Here is a 15,431-nt window from a genome sequence, read left to right as displayed (position 1 = left end):
AGGGGAAGGTGTTGAGCTGCCAGTGAGTCTACCGCTCATTGTGTCTGTAGACTGAGCAGCAGTCAACAGAGCAGGTTTCAGACATGGGTTGTGTTGTAGACTAGAACTACCTGGAGAGAATTGAAGAGCCTGGGCCCCACATAAGCCGTTTACATTTAAATGTTTTCTTTTAAATGTTTTCTTTTAAAAGACACTCTCGGCCGGGCGCGGTGGCTCAAGCCTGTAATCCCAGCACTTTGGGAGGCCGAGACGGGTGGATCACGAGGTCAGGCGATCGAGACCATCCTGGTTAACACGGTGAAACCCCGTCTCTACTAAGAAATATAAAAAACTAGCCGGGCGAGGTGGCGAGCGCCTGTAGTCCCAGCTACTCGGGAGGCTGAGGCAGGAGAATGGCGGGAACCCGGGAGGCGGAGCTTGCAGTGAGCTGAGATCGGCCACTGCACTCCAGCCTGGGCGGCAGAGTGAGGCTCCGTCTCAAAAAAAAAAAAAAAGACACTCTCAGGCCATTGAGAATGGATCTATGAGCTGATTCCATTTATACCTTTTGGACTAAATGTTGTCTGTGTCTCTGAAGTTCATTTGGCTAGGTATAGAAATTTTATACCTTCAGAGGCTGGGTGCAGTGGTTCACGCCTGTAATCCCAGCACTTTGGGAGGATGAGGCGGGTGGATCACGTGATATCAGGAGCTCGAGACCATCCTGGCCAATATGGTGAAATCCCATCTCTACTAAAAATACAAAAATTAGGCGGGCGTGGTGGTGGGCGCCTGTAATTCCAGCTGTTAGGGAAGCTGAAGCAGGAGAATCCCTTGAACCCAGGAGGCAGAGGTTGCAGTGAGCTATGATCGCTCCATTGCACTCCAGGCTGGTCAATAAGAGCAAAACTCTGTCTTTAAAAAAAAAAAATAAACTGTCTACCTTCAGAAAAGAGGGACTATTAGGGAACTCAAAGCTGTGAGAAACCCAGACTCTGTACTTAAGGAAGTTAAAGGATGGATGAGACATTGACACGAAACCAAATACAATGAGATGATGGGGCTATGAAAATTCAGAGAAAGGGGAGGTCTCATGGTCAGCTCAGATTATCAAGGTAAGGTTCCTGGAAGAGGAGGACTGATAATGATTTGTAAGAAAGGTCCAGCTCTTGAAATATGAAAAGAATGATTGCTTAGGAGACTGGAGAATCAGCCTGCCTTGATAGTTTTTGTGGTGGATAAAATGATTTATTTGTTCATTTGCCAAATACTCACTGAGCATCTGCTGTCATCCAGGCATGTAGCTAGTGAGGATACAGTGGTAAATAAAACCCAGCAAAGATCTCTGCTTTGGTGGATCTCAAATATTTTGAAATCAGGAGTGAATTAAGGAAGTTATATAAGTAATAAGGTATATGCTGCATATATATAGGTATACATACAAACTTTGTGTGTATGTTATGGGCTGAGTCGGGGGAGATTAGGAGTGGCAGGGAAGGGATTTCTGTTTTGAGTGGTGTCATCAGATTAGGCCTTATTGAGAAACTGACAGTTGATGGGCAAGCACTTCCAGGTGCTGGAAACAGTCAGTGCAGAAGCCCTGAGGCAGGAGTATGACTGACATGTTCCAAAACAAGGGAGTAGGCGGGTGGGCTGGAGCATAAATGAGTCAAGGGAGTTAGGAGGATAAAGTCAAAGAGATCATGGTGACCAAGTCACAGAAATTCTTGAAAGCCGTCCAGAGGCCTTTTGCTTTACTCTAAAATGTGGAATAATTGAGGGACCTTGAGTTGAGGACTGAAGTGATCTTCCTTACAGTTTATCAGGAATCACTCTGTCTACTATGTAGAGAGAATAAATTATAAGGCAGCAAGGTCAGAATCAGGGAGACTGGGTGTGGAGGCTGTTAGGTTAATGCGTGTGAGATACGGTGGCTCGGACCAGGGTGTCAGCCATGAAAGTTAACAGAAATGGTGAAGTTCTGGATGGATTTTGAAGATAGAGATAATGGGCTATCGGAAAAGTTTGTTATATTTTATGACAAACTAAGGAAGAAAGAACAGCAAAAAAGAATTTCATACTGTCCCAGGGTAATTATATTTAACTTTGTTTTCTGTGTATTTGTAGTAATTCATCTCTGTGCTGCTTGTCATACAATTGAATCTATTGTTCAACATTTGCTATTACATTAAAGGTAGTTTTATTTGAGATTAGAAAGCTGTACCCAGTAGCAGGTTCAGTTCTGAAGCAGAAAGACATGTGGCCTCATGAAGCAAGCACACTGCAACAAAGATAAAATGACCAGCCCACAATAATGATGCAGGCTCCCTTTTTTGATTTCTGCTTCCAGAAGTACACATGGAAGCAGCAAAACGCAATTACATTGTTTTCTTTTACCTCAGGTATAAAAAGGGATGGATATGTCTGTTTAGGATTTGGGTTTTCTTCAGTGAATTTCTCATCACTGATACAAAGCATTGAAAAGGAAGGTGTGATTATTTACTTTAGCTCTGAGGCTTCAAGTCTCAGCTGGTATTTCAGTCCTTGGCATTATAGATAAATTTTTGTGACCCTCACTGTCTTTTACTCTTTCCCACCCCCCTCCCTGCTTTATGCAAATAGAAGGGAGAAGAGCTTTGTGTGAACTTCAGCTGCACTTGCAGCTGTGTCTGTGTTTGGTGTCTTGGTGTTGAAAAGTGCTCTGTTGTGTTAGATTTTGCTCGGATACGGCTGCTTTATGCATATACAGTGAAGAGGGAGAGGAAGGCAGGGTTTTTGAAAGCAGGGGAAGTGGGGACTCAGGATGTGTCTTCAGAGCAGGGCCATAGGCTGCCTTGTATGAAAAACTGGGTTCGCTGGAGCCTATTTTTTTGTTATTAAAAAATATTTATGTGTGTACTTTAAATTTTCAAATCATAAATAAAAAGTTCTGGCCAGGTGCGGTGGCTCATGCCTGTGCACTTTAGGAGACCAACGCGGGTGGATCGCCTGAGGTCACGAGTTCAAGACCAGTCTGGCCAACATGGTGAAACCCCATGTTTACTAAAAATACAAAAATTAGCTGGTTGTGGTGGTGGGCCCCTGTAATCCCAGCTACTTGGGAGGCTGAGGGAGGAGAATTGCTTGAACCTGGAAGGCGGCCACTGTACTCTAGCCTGGGCGACACAGCGAGACTCCGTCTCAAAAAAAAAAAAAAAAAAAAAAAGACAAAAGTTCTCCTACTCCCAGTTTCATTCCTATGGATGATCACTGTTAATAGTTTGTATCTTTCAGAACATTTTAAATGTGTTTATACATGATCACAAAGTCATTTTTATATACTTGGATTATCTTATAAATATTTTTATTGCAACTTGTTTTTTTCCCCATTCAGGTTATCTTATGTAACTGAACATCAAAAAGAATGCCTTGATGACCATCCTTACACGTGCATACATACGGTATTTTAGGACAGTATTTCCAGATGCCTAATCACTGGTTCATTGGTTAAGTGCATTTAAAATATGACCAGTACTGGCAATTTTCCCTCAAAAATTCCTAGTTAACATTCTTTCTGATTGTCACAAAAGTGAATGCAGTCTTCAACTTGATTTAATAAAAATAAGATGTCTAGAACAAGAAAAGTTATTTTATTTGCATAATGAGGCCAGTACATGGTGGCAAGCTCTGCTGCATCTGCCCCAGAGCAGACATGGCCCTTGTGGAGCCAACTGGTAGCCTGTTATTTGGACATTGCTCTCAACTCATAGGATCTGTTTAGCCCCACATTGGAACTTTTGGTTTAAACTGGGTTCTCTTTCAGGTTTATGTATGTGTTTAATCGCTTATCCTTTCTAATTCTTCTAATTACTTTTTTTAAATTACCTTCTAAGTTTTAAAATGACAGATGAAACTCAGAAAATAAAGAGGATAATACAGGCTAGCTCATGTTGTAGGCAAGGAAAATTGGCCAATTTTTTCTTCCCAGCTTGGCCCTCTCATCTTATTAGTAGATTCTTTTTTTGTTTCCAAAGATAATACCTTGATATTAAGGTAAGCCCCCAAAGAAAGACTAGTTTGGTTAAAAACAGAACCCAAAATTCAGCTAGAGAATGCAGAGACCAAAATTTCTTTTTAGAGTCACTGCTCCCTCCAGTAGCAGTTCAGCTTCCTTATAAAGCATATCTTGACCTGAATTCCATAGTTCTTACATAACGGTAGGACTACAGCCAAGCTGTTCAGACCAGTAGTCACTCAACAAAAACATAGATAAGAGGACGTTTTCTGGCTACCTCTTAAGCAAATTCAAGTCCTAAATTCCTAGAAAGAATGGTAAGAAGAAAGCAAAACCAAGGATCTGTAGCCAGAATATTTAGATTTCCCACCCCACCTTTTATAATCATTTTGCCTCTTACTTACTAATCTGTTTAGTCTTCCTGCAGAACTGGACTTCCAGAAGATTCTCTTGCTGTTTACATCTTATAGCTCCCTTCTCATCATGCACACAGGAAACTGAACCAGGCCAGGCTTTACCCTCCTCAGATCACCTTTCCCAGAAAATGAAGAGCCCACACTAGACTATTAGGACCAGTAGAACCCTGTCTTGCTTGTTCCTGGTAACCGTCAACCTCTCTCAAAATGTTTTGTTTCAGAAGATCTCCCTCTCCCTAAGGAAAGTCTACAAGCCAGTTACCAAAATCCAGGACATAAGCTATACCATTTACTCTTTTTATTTGTTCTCCTCTTCGCCTGCTCATGCGTCTTTTCTTCATACTGTGTTCATGGCCTGTCTTCCCACACCCCATCTGTCCATGGAAATACCCTAGTTGCTACTCCTATAACCAGTGATGCTTCTCACTCAATTTCACAGGGATTTTCCCCAGTTGGCCCTCTGCCAAAGGCCCAGATTCTTAGGCTAATTCTCATGCTTATTCCATCTGGTTTTTGCAAATAATAGTGTGTAGTGTTTATCCACAGAACTGGCTGCCCCCAAAAGCAAAAATGTTCTATTTCCCTAACCTATTAAATGCATCAGAATAGTGCTATCTGACAGAAATATGTGAGCCATATATATAACTGAAATTTTCTAGTAACCAAATTAAAAACAGGTGAAATGATGTTCTACATAATTCAGTATATGTAAAACCTACATATATACATTGTTTCTATATGTAATCTATGTGAACAATTTTTCTTTTTTTTTTTGAGACGGAGTCTCGCTCTGTCGCCCAGGCTGGAGTGCAGTGGCCGGATCTCAGCTCACTGTAAGCTCCGTCTCCCAGGTTTACGCCATTCTCCTGCCTCAGCCTCCCGAGTAGCTGGGACTACAGGCGCCCACCGCCTTGCCCGGCTAGTTTTTTGTATTTTTTAGTAGAGACGGGGTTTCACCGGGTTAGCCAGGATGGTCTCGATCTGCTGACCTCGTGATCCGCCCGTCTCGGCCTCCCAAAGTGCTGGGATTACAGGTTTGAGCCACCGCGCCCGGCCTATATGAACAATTTTTCATATTAAGTCTTCACATTTTACTGTGCATCACTGACAGCACATCTCATTTCGTGTTAGCCACACTTCAGGTGCTCAGTAGCTGTGTGTAGCTTGTAACTGCTGTATTGGACAACACCGCACAAGAAAATGATTCCCAATGACTCAGATTTTTCTATGAAAATGGTGGGATGGAGACATTATTGAAAAGAAGTGGGTTTATTAACCCTCCTAATGCTTATGATTTTTATACTACTTTCAGAGATCTGGATTTTCATTTTCCTACATGTTCAGGTTTCCTGCATGATTTTCTTTATCATCCCTGAATTAAATTAATTTAGGATAGGCTTCATTCTCTGAACTAAACATATAATATTGTATTTCTCTTTATTCTCATTTGGGTGCCAGAAAGATTATCTTGAATATTGAAATGCTTGTAGTCGTTAAACTAAGATTCATGCTGATTTTTTTATAGGCAACTAAAATATTCCGTGAATGTGTCACCAAGTATAATTTTGGGTACTTGAAAGCTAAGATTTGCAGTGGCACTGCCAAAGTTCCACATAGAGAAATGCATATCTTTGCAGCTAAGGCCACATCAACTCATGCAGAGTAATTTAACTCTGGTGTTATGTTCTAAAATAGATGATAACCAAAAGAGTATCACATCCAAAAGAGAGCACATAGGAAGTTGGGGGAACTTGAAATGTTAACATCTGAGGAACTATTACAAGGACAACAGAGGCTCATTTTACCTGGGGAAGACTCAGACAGCCATAGGAAGTATTTTTAGTTATCTAAAGGCCTGCCAAACATAGAGGGGATTACATGTGTCCAAGTGAGCCCAAAGAGCAGTAGCCCTACTGCAGGAAGATTACAAGGAAAGACTTAGACTCAACATGGAGAAGACGTTGCATGGTAACAGATGTCCAAATGGAAATATGCTACTCAAATAACGCCTTTGTTCTCACTGTAGAAGGTGCAGGAAGTGAGGTGGTGATGTCAGTGTGATGGGATAGAAGGAATTCAGGCATTATGTAGTTGTTCTTTGTGTTATCCAATCCTGAAAGCCTCTTCTGGTGTCTCTTCCCTTCCACTTCCTTTGCTTACAGCTAGAACAACAGAGGCAGCAGTTGCTTACTGAACGCCAAAACTTCCACATGGAACAGCTCAAGTATGCTGAATTACGAGCACGACAGCAAATGGAACAGCAGCAGCATGGCCAGAACCCTCAACAGGCCCACCAGCACTCAGGAGGACCTGGCCTGGCCCCACTTGGAGCAGCAGGGCACCCTGGCATGATGCCTCATCAACAGCCCCCTCCTTACCCTCTGATGCACCACCAGATGCCACCACCTCATCCACCCCAGCCAGGTAAGAGGAAGGCCCTGCTCTTGGAAAAAGCTTTTGGTCACTACAGAGGCACAGAGCATCACTGAGGCCAACCACACAGTTGGTGTTTTCTCATGAAGACTGTTCAAAATTTTCATTGTCATCTAGAAAATTGTAGGCATGTGAGATTTAGGGTTATCGCCATATAAGGCCTTCCATGTTCTTTTTCTCTTGGTATGATGCCTTTTCTTTGAGTAGGTCGGTCTCTGAATGGACAGTAATATCTCAGAGTTCATTCAGAATTTATCTTTGGATTATTGATACTTTAAAAAATTTGTAGATATTTTCAAAGATAAACACACGTAACACAGCAAACTCCCATGACCTGGTTTCAGCAACCATCATCTTTCTGCCACTTTTACTTTTTGTTACAGAAATCTGCAACCATAGATAAAGTAGAGAGAATAGTATGATAATCCCCCATGTACCTATTGGACAGCTTCAAAATTATCAACATTTTCGAGTCTGTTTTTATCTTTTCCTCCTCACTTTGGGAAATGAGATAGACTTCAAATATATCTCTAACCAGTGGGAGTCTTATTCTTTTTTTTTTTTTTTTTTTTTTTTGAGACGGAGTCTCGCTCTGCCGCCCAGGCTGGAGTGCAGTGGCCAGACCTCAGCTCACTGCAAGCTCCGCCTCCCGGGTTGAGGCCATTCTCCTGACTCAGCCTCCCGAGTAGCTGGGACTACAGGCGCCCGCCGCCTCGCCCGGCTAGTTTTTTTTGTATTTTTTAGTAGAGACGGGGTTTCACCATTTTAGCCAGGATGGTCTCGATCTCCTGACCTCATGATCCGCCTGTCTTGGCCTCCCAAGGTGCTGGGATTACAGGCTTGAGCCACCGCGCCCGGCCAAAGGAGTCTTATTCTTTAACATAACTATCATCACCATCAAACAAAAGTAACCATAATTCCTAATATCTTTCGTTAAATATCTTTGAGTGCTTAGTTTGTTTGAATCAGTATTCAATTAAGATTCACACATTTGTTGACATGTCTCTTAAAAATCTATGTAATAATTCACCTTCCCTTTTTTGTGCCATTTATGTGTTGAAGAAACCAGGGTTTTTCTGCAATGTGGCTATGCCTGATTATACACCAAAGGTGCATAGTGTCATGTCATATGTCCTAACCCCCACCCCACCTACACACAAACACACATTTCCTATAAACCAGAGGATTGCTCTGGATATTTTATCAGATTCAAATTCACCTTTTTTTTTTTTTTTTTTTGGAGACACTGTCTTGCTCTGTTGCCTAGGCTGGAGTGCAGTGACATCAGTGACATGATCATGGCTCACTGCAGCCTCAACCCCCCAGGCTCAGTCAGTCCTCCCATCTCAACCTCCTGAGTAGCTGTGACTACAGGCGCACACCACTACACCTGGCTAATTTTTGGTTATGTTTTTATAAAGATAGGGTTTCGCCTTGTAGCCCAGGGTGATCTTGAACTCCTGGGCTCAAGCAATCCTCCCACCTCAGACTTCCAAAGTCCAGGGATTACAGGCATGAGCTCTACCACACCCAGCCAAGATTAACTTATGAGGTCAGGCATTCTTGTAATGTCAGTTTTTCTTTTTGTGATACTAAGATTGATCAGTAGTTCTGGTGTTATCAGTTGGATTCATCCATTATAAAAATCCCCATTCAACTTAATTGTTTTAGAATTTAGCATTCAGAATTGCTTCCTGAATTAGCTATTTTAGTCTGGGCATGATGGTTCATGCCTGTAATTCCAGCACTTTGGGAGGTCGAGGTGGGCAGATCACCTGAGGTCAGGAGTTCGAGACCAGCTTGGCCAAAATGGTGAACCCCCATATCTACTGAAAATACAAAAATTAGCCAGGCATAGTGGTGCACATCTGCAGTCCCAGCTACTCAGGAGGCTGAGGCATGAGAATTGCTTGAACCTAGGAGGTGGAGGTTGCAGTGAACCAAGATTGCGCCATTGCACTCCAGCCTGGGTGACAGAGTGAGACTGTGTCTCAATTAGTTACCCTGAAAATCAGTTCTCATAGGAAAACCTGGATAAATGCATCATATTTTCCCTCTATTGGTTGTCTGTATAATGAGTTGCTGCCCCCCAGTCACCAAAGGTGACCAGTGAAGGTTTTTTTGTGTATATTTTTAATATTGTAAAATTACAAGTTTTTAAATATTTTGTGTGTTTCAGTCTATCATAGATACTATTTGTGTTGCTTCTTAAAAGACGTTGGGTCTCACTGAATTGCCCAGACTAGACCCAAATTCCTGGTTTCAAGCAATCCCCCTGCCTCAGCTTTTGAAGTAGCTGGATTATAGGCATGTTCCACTGTGCTTGGCATTTTCTTATGCTTAAATTGTCCCATTTGTAGCTTGTGAGAGCTGTTTCGAGTTGGCTATTATTTACTAAATTTTAACCATTTTGGAAGTTGAACTCATAGTTCCTTCAAGCTTAACTGCCAGCATCATTAAAACCTAAGATGTACTTTTAATTCCAGTTCACCCCCCAACCCCACATTCCTTCTCTTCTTAGAGGGCAATATGTGTGAGTGTGTGCTGTGTATTGTTAGTCTAGTGAAAGTCATCTTGTAAGATTTTTATAGTTTGTTTATCAACAGTAATATACTAAGTGCTTAGCCAGAGCCAAAGTTTGTGCTTCTGGGGTTGGGATGCAAATTCTCTGGCCAAGTCATGGTATTATCAACACACTTATTCACAACCCAAAATATATTTTAGGCCTTAGTTTTAGTAGTTTTTATTGGCTTTACTGAAAAACAGGGCTAAGTTTACTTTGGGAAGCTTTTGTTTAGACACATTCAGAGGATTAATGTGCAATCATGAGATTTACTACCATCACCAGACTTGCCACTCTAAATGACATTTGCGGAGAAAGCCTTAGAAGTTTGCCCTGCTCACAACCAGATGCTTTCTTTCTCAGTCTTCTTCTCTGTCTACTTGAGTGGATCTTAAATTCTCTGTATAGAATCTGATTTTCTCCAGGGTTAAGCTTTCAAAAGATACAAATGCTTAACAGAGTGCAGATCTCAAAGTAATTTTTCAAAAACAGTAGTTATTCAAAAATTAAATTCCTAGGTCAGGCTTGGTGGCTCACACCATTAATTCCAGCACTTTGGGAGGCCAAGGTTTGAGGATTGCTTGAACCCAGGAATTTGAGACCAGCATGGGCAATATAGAGAGAAGCTGTCTCTACCAAAAAAAAGCCAGGTGTGGTGGCACTACATACCTGTAGTCCTAGCTACTCAGGAGGCTGAGGTTGGTGGATCACTTGAACCCAGGAGTTTGAGGTTGCAAGTGAGCTGTGATTATGACACTGCACCATTGTACTCCAACCTGGGCAACAGAGTGAGACCCTGTCTCTAAAAAATAAATAAATAAATAAAAATTCAGTTTCTAAAATACTGGGATAAACTTTTAAGAGGAAGTTTACTGTAGCTACATGGTATTTGGCTTTTAATGGTGCTAAAGCATCATATTCACATTAAATCTCACAGAACATCTAAGGAGCACTAGCATCTGCATTTAGTTTGTAAAAGATGAGCAGAGAGGTGCATCTACTTTCTTCCCTAAATGAGATTTTGGTGATAATAGGTATTTGTGTGCCATGCCCCTTACCCACATTGTTTCACTTACTTTTCATTTACTTTTCACTTACTTTTCATTCTCACCTTACAAAGCATGGCAAGGCCACAGAACTTTGCTGCATGGTGGAGCCAGGATTCACACTGAGCTCCATCTAATTGCAAAGTGAGGCCAGTGCCACAGTGCTGCCTCCCGTGACAGAAGACTAAGGGGATTTACAGCAGATTCAGATACAGCTATTCTAGTGAAGCAGTGCCAGCAAACTAGAGTTCATAAAAATAGTCTTTGGAAGAGAAATAGGTCATTTTAATCTTTTTACTTTCTCACAAAAATAGACTTTTCTAAAGTGAATTTGTAAAGGAAAGAATTATTGAGTGCAGTGCATGATGAGAGGTTTTTTTTATTTTTAGTCTATGACAAGATAGTCTTATGATCTTTTTATTGAAATAAAATGTACATTTTGGATAATGCACAATCATAAATATTCAGCTGAGGGTTTTTTTAAAATTTTTTTACTTCCTTTATACTTACAGAATTGATGAGTTTTAACAGAGAATATTCATGTGTAACGAACACACAGAGGCCCTCATCATACTCAGTCGCCTTCTAGCACCTGACTTCTAGCACCGTAGACTAGTTGGGCTGGTTGAATGTTATCTAAATGTAACCACAATGATATTTATTATATCTGGCTGCTTTCCTTGTTTTGTTTTGTTTTATTTTGTTTTGTTTTGTCAGGACCATACTCTGTCACCCAGGCTAGAGTGCAGGGACACCATCAAGGCTCACTGCAGCCTCAGCCTCTTGAGTAGTTGGGACCACAGGTGCACACCACCACGCCCCACTGCTTTTTAAATTTTTTTGTAGAGTCATGAGCTCACTATATTTCCCAGGCTGGTCTTGAACTCCTGGGCTCAAGCAGTCCTCTCACCTCTGCCTCCCAAAGTGTTGGGATTACAAGCTTGAGCCACCATGCCCGGCCACGTCTGGCTTCTTTCACTCAACACTGTGTATCTGGGATGCATCCACATTGTTGTTAGTGGTTGTACATTTGTTCCTTCTGTATGCTATACAGTGTTCTGTGGCTGTATTATTTACTAGTCTGTTCTCCTGTTGGACATTTGACTGATTTCTGGATTTTAGTTATTATGAATAGTTTGTGGTGTTGTGAAATACATGAGCACATGTCTTTTGATAAGATATATATGTACATTTCTGTTGTATATATCCCTGAGGTATAGAATTGAGTATTTATGAACCTAAGAGTGGATCATAGGATATGCATATGTTCAGATTAATAGATGCTGCCAAACTTTTTGCACAGTGGTGGTGCCTGTTTACACTCTAGCAGTATGTGAGAGTTCCAGCAATTCAAGATAATAATTTTCCCAAATTATCCCTTTGTTGCGTTGCTTTGGAGTTTGAATGTAAAATTAAGTCTGTTAAAGAGTAAAATTAAGAGCAACAGCAAATTAGGCTGGGCGCAGTGGCTCATGCCTGTAATCCCAACACTTTGGGAAGCCAAGGCAGGTGGATCACTTGAGGCCAGGAGTTCGAGACCAGCGCCTGGCCAACATGGCAAAACCCCATCTCTACTAAAAACAGAAAAATTAGCCGGGTCTGGTGGCACACGCCTGTAATTCCAGCTACTCAGGAGGCCAAGGCATGGACCCAATTGCTTGGACCCAGGAGGCAGAGGTTGCAGTGAGCTGAGATCATGCCACTGCACTCCAGTCTGGGCAACAGAGTGAGAGACTCTATCTCAAAAAAAAAAAAAAAAGTAAACACGCTGTTTTAAAGTTATCGGTTCAGAAAAAGCTGGTTCTAACAGGTAGGTCTGATAGACCATATTCTAAAGGTCAGCTACAGAGTACTTTCAAACCAGGACAAGTAAGATTGTCCGTAGCGTTCTGGGGCCAGAATGGCTTTCGTCTCTGAGTTGCCACAGGGTAAGAACTATGAGCAGGTCCTTCCAACTTAGGATTCCTAAGTTCCAGAAAAGTTAACAGGCCACAACTTACATTGGGAGCTGAAGACTGTCAGTTGGCTGTCTTTGGTATTTGGCTAGACTTTATGATACATGATGGGAATAATCAGCCTCTGAATGCCAGTAAGGTTGGGGAAATGCTGAGTGCAGGGACTAGGCAGGTTTATTACCAAGTGGTTAATTTTTCATCTCTCTGGCTTCTGTATAAGTATGCAGATAAGTTACATGTAATTTTTCTCTACACAACTCTCCATCAGTTAGTGGTGGAGCCTGTTAAAGTAGCAGCTTGGTATTATGAATCTGCTAGGCTCTCAAACACTTATGGACTTCTAGGTTTCAGTGTAACTGGTATAAGCTGGTACCTGTACATATGCCATTTAATTCGTACCTGTACCCCTCTGTAAGTCCTTCAGCCCCTCTGCCCCATCCCCTACCTTTGATTCATCAAATGCTTGTAATTTTTGTTTAGAGACGACTGTGTGCATGCCTCTATTGCTCTTCCTTGGCTCTTATTATTTTGTTCCTATCTCTTATAGTGTCCTAACTTGGTTTCTTCCTACCAAACAAAAAGACAAGGGAAGTATCTGTAGTAGAGTGTTTCTGGTATCCAGTTGGCAAATGGAAACTGAAGGTTGGCCCCACCTGTTCTGTTTGTTTAGGTTTTGTTGATCTTAATGAAATACACAGCACTGCATTTCATTCCTTTTCATTTAAACTATAAAATTGTATCAAATGATGCCTACATTAAGATTCTCCCTATAAGGCTGCCATTCCAGATGGCAAAAGGTGAATAGTCATAATAGAAACCAATTCTTAAGCACATGTGTGTTATTCCCTTGACCATACCCTGGCCCATGGTATCTGTTAATATGAAAGCACATGGGGAACCATAGAGGAGAATGGCCCAGGTGGTGGCTGCTGTTTGCTGAGGTGTGCTGCTTACTCGAGCAGGAGGGCACCTCTGACTTCCTGGGATCTCCGGTTTTTTCTTTTTTTTGTTTTTTTTGTTTTTTTTTTGAGACAGAGTTTTGCTGTTGTCACCCAGGCTGGAGTGCAATTTTGTAGTCTTGGCTCACCACAACCTCTGCCTCCCGGGTTAAAGCAATTCTCCTGCCTCAGCCTCCCGAGTAGCTGGGATTACAGGCATCTGCAAACATGCCCAGCTAATTTTTTTATTTTTGGTAGAGACAGGGTTTCACCATGTTGGCCAGGCTGGTCTTCAGCTCCTGACCTCAGGTGATCCACCCGCCTCGGCCTCCCAAAATGCTGGGATTACAAGTGTGAGCCACTGCACCCGGCGGGATCTCCTTTAAGTTGAGATGGTCAGGACTGTAGGAACTTTAGCACATGTTTAAAGGAAGATTACCTATCATTAAGTTCGAAGGAAATGACAGAAATCTAGTATATAATTATAGTGGTAATCTCTGCTCTCCATAGGCAGGGATGTATTTTAGTAGAGGCAAGGTCTCACTATGTTGCCCAGGTTGGTCTCAAACTCTTGAGCTCAAGTGTCCCTCTCGCCTTGGCCTCCCAAAGTGCTGGGACTACAGGCATGAGCCACTAGGCCCAGCCCATCCTAGGCATTTGTAATAAATGAGACACTCTTGAATATTCTTGCCTCATGGATCTTAAGTCAGCTGCCTGCATTGGGGAAGCCTTTGTGTGTGCTCGATGTGTGTAAGCAGAGGGAAAGAACATGTTTGATTTAAATATTTTCATTGTTTCATCATTATTAATAGTGTAAGAATTTTTGAAAGTGCCTAGAAAATCAGAATAGAATTGGTCTGATTTGATGAGAACTCAGACATAATACAGTGATATTCTAATGATAAAACTAGAATGGGCTGGAAATGATGGCTCACGCCTGTAATCCCAGCACTTTGGGAGGCCAAGGCAGGCAGATTGCTTGAGCTCAGGAGTTCGAGACCAACCTAGGCAACATGATGAAACCCTGTCTCTACGAAAATAAAAAAATTTGCCGGGTGTGGTGGCATGCGCCTGTGGTTCCAGCTACTTGGGAGGTTGAGGCAGAAGGATCACTTGAGCCCAGGAGGTCGAGGCTGCGTTGAGCCAAGATCGCGCCACTGCACTCCAGCCTGGGCGATAGAGCAAGACCCTGTCTTTTAAAAAAAAAACAAACTTTTTTTTGAGACAGGGTTTTGCTGTATCGCCCAGCCTGGAGTATAGTTGTGCAGTCATGGCCCACTGCAGCCTCGAATTCCTGGGCTCAAGCAATACTCTCACTTCAGCCACCTGAGTAGCCGGGACTACAGGCATGTGCCACCACACCCAGCTACACTTGGCTTTTTAAGCCCCTCAGACCTACTTACACAACCGTACCTCATGAGAAATAAAGCTCAGGAAAGGATTACAACCAGTTATCACTTTCTAACCCACCCCTGGACTCAACCCCACACTGAAAAAGAAAAGCAATAGCCTGGCCGAGCGTGGTGGCTCACATCTGTAATCCTAGCACTTTGGGAGGCCAAGGTAGGCAGATCACCTGAGGTCAGGAGTTTGAGACCAGCCTGGGCAACATGGCGAAACCCCATCTCTACTAAAAGTACAAAACTTAGTCGGCCATGGTGGCAGGCACCTGTAATCCCAGCTATGCAGGAGGCTGAGGCAGAAGAATCACTTGAACCCAGGAGGCAGAGGTTGCAGTGAGCCGAGATCACACCACTGCACCACTCCAGCCTGGGTGACAAGAGTGAGACTCCGTCTCAAAAAAAAAAGAAAAAAGCAATAGCCCATCACATCAGCCAAGATTTTATTATCTGCGGTGCCTTTGGTCCTACTTGCATCATGTGATAACAAGGCTGCCATGCTACTTTCCGGAGTAGCAGGTTACCCTCACAAAGAGAACAGTGAGGGCCCAGTCTTCAACAAAGAGAGTCTGTCACAGGCACCCCCAGGAAGCTGCTGTGGGGAAGGCACAGTCTCTGAGGAGCCTGGGCTTCCCCTCACTTGGCCCTGATTTTGTTATTTCCGTTCTCCAGGGGACTCAGCCAGAGGATGTGGCTTATATAGACAG

General features: G+C 42.5%; 1 protein-coding gene across 3 annotated transcripts in view; it reads left to right on the top strand.

Annotated features, from left to right (window-relative positions):
• SMARCC1 (SWI/SNF related, matrix associated, actin dependent regulator of chromatin subfamily c member 1) overlaps positions 1-15,431 on the top strand; it is a 197,754-nt gene that overhangs the window by 166,009 nt on the left and 16,314 nt on the right. For all 3 annotated transcript variants that reach the window (XM_028844071.2, XM_015131071.3, XM_077992467.1), the window contains one exon: positions 6,552-6,813. In XM_028844071.2, the coding sequence (XP_028699904.2) occupies positions 6,552-6,813 (262 nt within the window). The remainder of the gene's footprint in view (positions 1-6,551; positions 6,814-15,431) is intronic.

Source organism: Macaca mulatta, chromosome 2, assembly GCF_049350105.2.
Source record: "Macaca mulatta isolate MMU2019108-1 chromosome 2, T2T-MMU8v2.0, whole genome shotgun sequence".
In the NCBI taxonomy this organism is placed as follows: Eukaryota; Metazoa; Chordata; class Mammalia; order Primates; family Cercopithecidae; genus Macaca; species Macaca mulatta.
This window is presented reverse-complemented; position numbering and strand designations above follow the sequence as displayed.